The sequence below is a fragment of the Haliaeetus leucocephalus genome, unplaced genomic scaffold (assembly GCF_000737465.1).
Source record: "Haliaeetus leucocephalus isolate CR32 unplaced genomic scaffold, Haliaeetus_leucocephalus-4.0 Scaffold227, whole genome shotgun sequence".
Lineage (NCBI taxonomy): Eukaryota > Metazoa > Chordata > Aves > Accipitriformes > Accipitridae > Haliaeetus > Haliaeetus leucocephalus.
Window position 1 is genome coordinate 34597 of NW_010972663.1, and position 9388 is coordinate 43984.

Here is a 9388-nt window from a genome sequence, read left to right on the forward strand (position 1 = left end):
CCCCGGGGGAGGGCGGGGCGATCGTTGGCGTTCCGCCGCCTCCGGGGCGGGGCGTGATATGAAACCCCGCCTCTGAGGCGGGGCGTTAGCGAGTGGGCGGCGCCTAGGGGACGCGATGGGGCACAACAGGGACCCCGGGGCAAGAGTGGGACCCCGGGGGGTGGGGGTCTGTGGGGCAGGGTACGGCACAGGCTCGTTAATTAACACCCCCCGGCAGCCTTAACGAGACCAGGGATGGTGTTATCCTTTGGGGGCGGTGAAGTCAGCCCCAGCACTGGGGGTTTTGGGGGTTAAGGGGGGGGGGGGCCCCCCCCCCCCGTCCGTGCCCCCCCCCCAACACAGGCCCTGGCCCATCTCCACTCATGCAACGTTTTTATTTGCGAGGATGCAGTACAGCCAGCCAAGCCCTGCCGTCGACGCCATCGCATGCAGCAGCCCCTGCCCTTCCTCCTCCTCCTCCTCCTCACCCCTCCCAGGGCTGGGCGGGGGGGACACACTATACCCGCAGCCCCCAGGGAGAACGGGGACCCCTGGAGCGAAGGGAGGGTGGAGGGAGAGAGCTCCAAACCCGGGCTCCCAGGGAATATATTACACCATTAAATATCTGAAGAGGGGTCCATGTACAAGGAGGGGGGGAGCGGGGGCAGCTCCGGAAAATGGGAATGGCTCCAGAAAAGGGGAATTGAGGGGGGGTGTGTGTCTGCAAAGATCAGGGGGCAACTGCCTAGCGTAAGTCCTCCTCCTCGCCCTGGATGGTTTTCTTGATGCGGAGCAGCATGGTGGTGAGCCACTGGTCCAGCCGGGAGATGGAGTCGTATTCCTTCACCTAGCGGGGGGAGAAAGGAGAAGGAGGAGGATGAAGGCGTTAGTTGGGAGGAAGCTGGAGGGGGAGGAGGGGGCTCCTTCCACCTTCGTGTCTGGGGTGAATTCCCGCGTTTTACTGGCACCAGCATTAAACCTACCGCATCGGTGTAGCCGTCGATGTTCTGTTCCTCATGAGCATCCAGCAATTTCTAGAAGACAAAAGCAGGGAAGGGGAGGGGGATGAGTGAGGGGACACCCCCCCCCCAACCCTCCGCTCCCCCGAGGAGGGGGAACCCTCCCAAAAACCCTCTGCTCACTTTGGCTTCACTCCCGTCTTCCTCAAGAACAGATTTGGAACACGGTGGGGGGGGACAGAGCTGCCTGGGCTGGCCAGAGCCGAGCCCACCGCAGCCAGGAGCTTCCCGGGGAGCAACCAGGCTGCAGCTCATCCCAGCCCCCGGCCCTTTATCACGCTCCCCAGGATCGGGAAGCCATCCCGGCGGCGTTTCCGTCCCCGTGACGTAGCTGAGAGGAAGGAGGGGAATTCTGCTGCTCACCTTGACCAGTTTGCACTCCCTGGAGTCCGTAAAGGCTGGAAACATCTCTTCGTACTTTTGCACGGCCAGCTGGAGGGGAGGAGGAGGAAGAAGGGCCGTGAGGAGGAAGGGCATGAGGCAGAAGGGGCATGAGGTGGAAGGGGCACGAGGAAGAGGAGCACCCATGAGGGGAGCAGCTCCCATGGGTGGGCTCGTTTTGGGAGCTTATTTCTAGCAGAGGCAGCATCCCCGTGTCCCCGCTAGCCCGGAGGGTAGGAGAGACCCCCCCAGCCCCTTCCCAACCCTCCACTGGCCGGTGCCAGGGGTGTTTCCATGCCCTGTCCCCCACCTTTGCGTTAAGCATGTCAATGCAGAAGTGGCAGAGGGCCGCCTTGAAGAAGTACTCCTTGGCGCTGTACTTCAGCAGGGGACTATCCATCGCGCTGGTGCCCACCTGCAGAAGACAATCGGGATGGGGACGGGGATTGGAGATTTCCCGAATTATTTAGGGAGCTCTGCCGGAGGATGCTCTCCCGAGACGTGTGTTGGGCAGGAGGCACAGACCTGCTCATAGATTTCCACAGCTTTCTGGTACTGCTCCAGCTGGGCCGCGTAAGTGGCCACTTTCAGCAAGCACTTGTTGGCAGAGCTGTGGGGAAAGGAAAGCCGAGAGAGCTCAGGGCAGGGCTCTCTGCCAGGAGTATTGTACTGCCCACGGAGCCGTAACCCCACTGGCAAGGCCCCCCCACGCCGCTGACACCCCAGTTCCCACCCAAACACTGGGAACTGGGGTTCCCCATGGTGGGGGGCAAAAGCCCGGGAGCTCTCTTCTGCCCCCAGCATGGCACATAGAAAGCTTCAGAAACCGGTGGCAGGGATGAGAAAGGAAGCAAGCAGCAGTGAAAACACCCATCGGCTGCTTGCTTCAGAGGGGGATGTCGCTTCAGAGACAGAAACTCGGCCACCATCTGTTTCCTGACCCAGCCCACGCCGTGCCGGAGCACCGATCCCATGGGGAGAGCTGCTCCGGCAGCTCCTGCAGTGCCGGGAACGGGCAGGGCTGCTCTGCCTTTACCTGTTGGACTCTTCCCCTTTGTAGTAATCCGCAGCCTGCTCATAGTGGGCTATCGCCTAGGAGGAAGGCAAACACGGTCAGGGCGTAGCACACCGCCAAAAAAATACATATATATACATATAAAAATACAAAGATATGGGAGCCACAGAGCCTGTAGCAATGCTCAGGAGAATCCTCCCCAGCCTGGCCTTGCAGGGCGCACGCCTGCTCCCAGCCGCCCACGCAGCTTCCGCTGCCCGCACTGCCATCTGTGCTGGCTGCGGCGGCCGGCTCCCATCCCAAGGTGGCAACTGGCCGGCAGCTCCCCACCGAGACAAGGTCAGTGCGGCAAGAGGGCTTGGGGGTGAGATGCCAGCCCAGCAAGCATCCTGGCACGTTGCAGCTTTACCGGGATGAGCAAAGATATGCTCCCTCCCCAGAGGAAAGTTATTTTTCTCTTTTCAGCCCATTCTTTAAGGGGGCGGCTCATCTCCTGGCTGCCTGTGGGCGCGTTTCACACCCATCTCCTGCCAACAGGCTGGGGACCTACTGGGCAGCTAAATTTGAAGACGAATCGTATCGCTGCCACAGAACGCATGGGATCGGTGCCGAGGAAGAGGAGGTTTTCCTGATGGGAGCTCACAAATCCAGCTGAGCAAGCTCAGCCTGTTCCCAGAGCTCCAAAGTCCTGCCTCGAGGGCAAATCCCTATGTTATTCTCTCCAAGGAACCCATCAGAGAACAGGGCAAGACGGCACCATGGGTTACTCCCAGGAGCTGTCAAGGAGGGTGTCGGAGAGGCTTGCTGGGAGAAGTGTCAAGAACAGCCCTAAATTAACTCGGGAAATGAGCAGAAGCCTGAATTAGATCCATGCAGGATGTGGAAAAAACTTGTTTCCCTTTAAAATGAACCTCGTTTATCCCCCAAGGAAAAAAAAAAAACCACCCCACTGAGTCAGAATCCGGAGCCACAGGGGTAGGAACAGCATCTGTGGAGGCAGCCCTGCGGGACCCCGCAAGCACCTGAGCCTCCAGGAAGCCGGAGGGCTTCGCTACCTCCATCCGTAGCGGCGATTTCTTCTCAGATGGCTCCAGTCAAACTGTTCTCGCACTTCCCAGATGCCCACGCAAGCCCAAAGCCTTTTTTTTTTTTTTTCTCCCTTTCATTAGCTGCAGCGTCAAGGCTGTTCCAAGCATCTTCCTGGGTTTGCGCAGGGCTGACACACACCAGGAAGCATCGCTGGTATTTGGGGCTTAAAGCCACCGCAACGGCAGCCAGCAGACATCAGAGGAGCAGCGGGCGCGTTTCAGGGAAGAAGCAAGAACAGCCTGAGGGCAAAGGGTGACCTGCTGAGGGTACGTCACCCTGAGCAGGTATGACAGCTCCGAGCTCATCTGCCGGGGTTGCGATGAATCAGCAAAGCCCTCCGGAGCCAAGAAGCCTCCAGGTTTTGACCTATTCCAAATCTCTGCTTGAATTGAAGGTGGCATTTAGGAAAGCCAGAGGATGCACAGCTGTGCCTCCTTGTGCCCTGACAGCCAGCCACCTGCCCTACGGCATTCCCCTCTCTTACCCCATGTTTACCTTTTCGATGTCCACCAGCTCCGTCTCATAGATTTCCGCTATCGATATGTGGTGCTTCGCAGCGATGGTGAACCGACCCTGGAAGCAGAAAGGAGTTTGCACACCTGGGCTGGGACTCACCGGGGTGTTGGGAAGAGCTCTCCAAGCCCAACGGGAGCAGGAAAGCTGCTCCGAGGGCAGGCAGCGCTGCCAAACTTGCCATTCCCAGCGCTCAGGGAAGGCTTTGGCCCCTGCCCACCATGCATTTGCCTCCAGGTCTCACTGGGCACGGGTTTCGGCCCTATGCAAAGCCAGCAAGCTGGACATAAACCGCCCCCCTTGATCTCTCTGAGCTGAGGGTGCAGAGAGGTGGGTCAGTCCCTTTGGCCTTGCCACCCTCCCTCCTAGTGAGAGGAGCACGGCCAGGCTTACCATGTCTGTGTAGATCTCGATAGCTCTGATCAAACAGTTAATGGCCTCTGAGAAGAAAAAGAACAGATTTGTGAGCACGGGCGTTTTGGAAGAGTGGTGCTGTTTGCCACCCCTCCCTCCCGCTCCCAGCCTCCCCCCAAAGCAAGGGAGCTGTATTTATAGCACACTCAAAGATCAATACCTACTCAAGCTGAGGCTACAGGCTTCGAGGGAAATTTAGAGCATGCGAGTGGTGACAGCGACCATCAGAGAACGGCAGAGCAAATCAAAGACTCTCTGCTGGCACCGTCGCATCCCCATGCCCCAGCATTCCAGCAGCTGATGGCCAAGAGTCAGCCAGTTTGCACCAGGCAGCCCACGGACGCCGTATCAGAGGTTTCTGATCACAGACCACCTCTAACAAGATCGGCAACTCTGCTTTTGTAGGTAACTCCTGCAGACAGGAGTTATCCGAAGCCAAGGGGCAGGCAGAGAGGTTTAGGCTTTAACAGCAGCCTCCGAGCTTGCCAAATGCCAAGGAGCTGGTGCTGCTATGCTTCCACCACAGCCCTGCTCACAGTGCACCGTGCCCCAGGGTGGATGGGAGCAGGGGAGGGGAACAGGACACATTTCCTGAGGTCCCCAGAACAGGTGGGTAGCAAAAAGCAGAACCCAGACACGCTCCATCCAGTAGCCTGTGCCGTTGGGCCAGCCTGGGAGCTGGGAGGCATGAGTAAGGTTATTTGTTTCCCAGAACAAAAGGCTTTTGTTTGGGGTGTAGGGCATTTGAGATGCAGACCCCTAAACATTTGGGATGCAGTCCTTGTGAAGGGAAAAGCCCCTGCAGTAATTCCACAGACCCCCTTCTACCCCACAGGACCGAGGCAGGAGTCCTCCACAGCCTCTCCCCAGACCGTGGGGTAGGATTTAACGCTGCATCAACTCAGACCTGGCCCTCTCTGTGGTGTTTCACCCCAGAAGGTTATCCAAAGGGAGATGCGCTTGTTGCTCAGACAAGTGCCCAGATCCGCCACGGTCCAGGACAGGGGGGCTGAAGCCGCAGCATTTTGCTGTATTTCAGGAGGAGGTGCCTTCCCCTTGCTGACTCCAAAGAGGCGTGGGAGGAACTCTGCTGCAGCTAAATGCCAGGCTCCAGGAGATGGATCTTTTTCTGACTGCTCCCAGCTGTCAGGCTCGCAGTGCTCCCTACCAGGGAGCCGAGCAGCGCAGGAGCTGCCATCTGACTGACGGCTGCCACAGCCGTGTCTTCACCGCACCCAGCCCCGGGTACGCGGGACGGCGGTTCACAGTGGAGGAGAGATGGGAGCGGCAGGGGGAAGAGAAGGGAGCGGGGCAGGATCCCCAGTTCGTGTCACGGCTGACCCAAGGGACCACGGCAGCATGGACGCTCAGGTCTGAGGGCAGGAGCAGGTCCCTCCAGCACCACTGCCTGCAGCTCCTGGGTAAAAGCAGCTGCAGGGCCTTTAGCCAGCTCTGAGGACAAAGTCAGTTCACCGAGAAGAGGCAGTCGTGGACACGCAGACGGCGTTCAACCACGTTTTTCTCTCCACAAGTTCACCCACAAGGTTGTGTCTTTATCCTGGCCTGTCCAGCCGGCCCCACTGAACACCTCACCTGCCAGAAGTCTCCATCTAGCACGGACCCATCCCCACCACAGTGAATTCCCGTGTATTCAGGAAGGTTTTTGCCCCGATTAGGAAGAGGCAGGCTCAGCCTCCGCCTTTTCCCTCCAGTTTACCAAAAGCCACAATGCGCTGGGGTGGAGGAGCCAGCACGTTTCAGCACACCGGCTCACACAGCCACCCGAGAGAGGAAAACTCAGGTCGAGAGCAGCGTGAGCGGATAATCAGAACATAAATCTCTGGGAGATTAAACAAATCCTCCAGGAGATTAAATTTGTTTTCTCCTCAGGTTATTTCATTATCTTCTCTGAAAATCACCCAAACTGATCCGGCCCCGGCACAGATAACCCTGGGGGCTACAGTAAACTAGCGAGGCAGCTTGCCAGGAACAGCAAAGCTTTCCCCTACAGCATGGGGAAATGCAAGGAAAGCAAGACCAACTCTCATGCTCCTTCCTCTCTTCGTATCCTAAACCCAACAGCCCATGCTCGTCAGCTTCCACCACTATATTCCCCTCTTGTGCTCCAGATCAGGCAGAGGAGAGCTAGGATCCAAATCACCCGCAGAGGAACATGCAGGACACCTCAACTCATCACCCGTCCCACCAAAGCCAGCTGAAACACCAGCCATCGAGAAGGAGAAGCGTTTACTCTCAGCTGGTCCATCAAGCCCAGAACACCTCCTCCCCGGCTCGGCTCCCAACAGCCCAGGAGCTGCTCTAACGCTGGAGTGAAGGGAGCCAAATGAAGCGCGATCCACGCGTGGCGTGTGAATCACGACCAAAACCCTTCTGCAGCTTCAGCTGAAGCCATATGCTCAGAGTCGGGCTCGGCAGGCAGCACAGGGATTCCCGCGGAAGTGGGGGGGGGAAACCAACGTCATCTGGCAGGCACGCTGGCTGTGGAGGTGAACTTTGCTTGCCGTCAGCTACCAGAGTGACTCGCAGCTCGGGGGAAGCACATCAAATCCAGCCCACAGCATCTCGGCTCGCTCCCAAAGGTGTCGAAAGGATGGGATAACACACACCAAGGAGAAACCCTTGTGTAACGGGCAAAAACCCAGCGGATAGGCACAACACGCAGCCTCTGGTAACTGAAATCGGGGCGTTCTATGCATGCTCCCTAGCTTGAGAGGCTGAAAAATCCCCAGCTCTGAAAGGCTGGAGGGAAATCAAGTCCTTACCTTGTGGGTCAGCTTTCTTGAAGGCATTGCCTGCGTCCACAAAGTTGGTGGCTGCGTCGTGCTTGCTCTGCAGCTGCAGGTGGAGCTGTGCCGCCTGGCAAAAAGCATTCCCTGCGGCTGGAGAAGGAGAGGAAGCTCAGGAGCATCGTCTTAACCATTTCATAGAGATGGGATGGAAAAGCTAGGTGCAGGCAGGTTAGTCAACTCAAAATCAAGCTAAAATAAGCCAGCAGCATTGAGCCTGTGCCGGCTTTCAGACCCAGAGGTGTTCACTCCTCCCTGGAGAAGGTGAGGAGACTGCACCCCCAGCTCAGGGAAACAGCTCACAGCCACACGTGTACGTACCGCTCCAGTTTTTGGCCATTTTGAACATGTTTGCTGCTCGGGCGTAGATGTCGCATGCTTCCTCTATCCTGGAGGAGCCCCTGGAAGCAAACAGAAGCCAGGCATTGCATAAATGCCTGCTGGGAAGCTCAAACCCTGTGCCTGAGCAAAAAAAAAAAAAAATCGCATTGCTTCACTCCAGCTGCCAACAAGAGCAAGAGAGGCTCCCTGGGGCGAGCTGCTGACACAGCCGAGTCTCTCCCAGCTCGAGGGGCAGAGACCGGGCCCCTGCAGCACTCTCTTGGGAAGCTGCAGTTAAAACAGAGGCCAACAGGGAGAAAAAAGCGGGTTTGCTGCCTGCTTGCTCCGAGCCAAAGCTCACAGATGGCCCAGTAGCTCGCACGGCCAGAGAAGCCATGCTCACAGCCATGGGGAAGAATCCCAACCCTTCCCTGCTCTAAATCTCCCTGCTGACAGTGGGAGCTGGGTCAGTCCTTCACAGAAGCACTTTTTTATTAATAATTAACGAGCAGAGGAATCACTCCCGCAGCAAAGGGGTGAAGTGCCAGTCCCAAACGAAACCACGTTGCTCCTTTCGGCGAAGCCCTAGCTCACAGCCCTCCCTCTGCCACCGGGGGCACAGCCAGCACCCGCTGCAGTATCCTCCCGGCCCCCAAAACAGCCTGAGGGGAGTGAGGAGGGAGCCAGCTCATCCAACAGTGACCTGTTTTTGAAATGCAGGGTCTGCAGGACAGCAGCACCACCTTCCAGCTCTCCAGCTCTGCTAGAAAGCGCATTCCTCTACCGACCTCACCGATTTTGATTAGAAATCCTGGCTGGTGACTCAAGGGAGCTTATTACAGTCATATTTGTGTTTTGGAGGCTTTTTCTAAGCACAAGCTTGGGCAGTTTTGCTCACGTTTCCTCCCTTTCACTAGAAACCTGCAGTCAGAGACATGGCAGGGGCCTGGCAGGAGCGACTCGCCAGAGTCAGCAGCTCCACCAGTTCAGATTGGTTTGAGCAGCAAAGTTCTCCCGCTCCCCTAAAAAAATAAGGAAAGCATCAAGGCAGCCGCTCCGCCCAAGGAACAAACCGCGTTCCCAGCGATGCCGTCCCCACTGAACGCCGGCTGATAAGCGGGATAAAAGGGCAATAAGCATCTGGCGGATTTCGGCAGCCAGACTTCACGTGCGCAGGGCTGATGACGGCTTAAGGCTGTTTGAGACGACCATGGAGATCTCAGAGCTTTACAAAACTGCCTTTTAACTCAAGAGAATCCCAGCTGCGATTAGAAATTGCCGTTTAATACCTAAATGCTTGAGTTTTCCATCTCATGTTAATTTGGAGCTACTGAATAACATTAAGGAGGGCGAGCTGCAGGAAACGCAATGGCACGGCGAAGCAAAGGGCAGCAGAAACCACTGCTGTGGTCCCTCTCATGCACAAAACCTGTCCCCAGCATCTCCTTCCCAACCACAGCCCCAGGAAAACAAACCTCCCCCTTATCAGGCAAGGGATGGGCTTGCTCTTGTTTATGAAATCACCCTGTTAAAGCCAAATTTTGCAACATTAAGCAAGGGGCACCTCTCGTTTCTCCCCTAGCGCTGGAGTTGTGTAAAGCCGGAGTTAAAGCCAGGCCTGGTCAGGCAGCATGGGCATGAAACCGGCCTGGTCTGTGCACAGAGATGAGTCTGAGCAGCACCAAGGGGACAAATCAAACCCCTGGGGTTTGTCCTTCGCCAGTACGATGAGGGGCAGGGGGGAGCAGAACTCCGTCAGCCCTGACGAGCCCCCACAGAGACGCACCACCAGCCAGGACTGTGCATGGCAGAATTTAAAGTTTAACACCCCCCCCCCCCCCCACCCACAA

At 57.3% G+C, this 9388-nt stretch overlaps 1 protein-coding gene across 1 annotated transcript in view; it reads right to left on the reverse strand.

Annotated features, from left to right (window-relative positions):
* Positions 1-375: 375 nt before the first annotated feature.
* The window catches only part of NAPA (N-ethylmaleimide-sensitive factor attachment protein, alpha), an 11530-nt gene continuing 2517 nt past the window's right edge, over positions 376-9388 (reverse strand). The window contains exons 3-12 of the mRNA XM_010567181.1: positions 7539-7679; positions 7194-7310; positions 4390-4436; positions 3979-4056; positions 2416-2471; positions 1905-1989; positions 1690-1794; positions 1362-1430; positions 963-1013; positions 376-826 (exon numbers count right to left, since the gene is read on the reverse strand). Of these exons, the coding sequence (XP_010565483.1) occupies positions 725-826; positions 963-1013; positions 1362-1430; positions 1690-1794; positions 1905-1989; positions 2416-2471; positions 3979-4056; positions 4390-4436; positions 7194-7310; positions 7539-7679 (851 nt within the window). The 3' untranslated portion in view covers positions 376-724. The remainder of the gene's footprint in view (positions 827-962; positions 1014-1361; positions 1431-1689; positions 1795-1904; positions 1990-2415; positions 2472-3978; positions 4057-4389; positions 4437-7193; positions 7311-7538; positions 7680-9388) is intronic.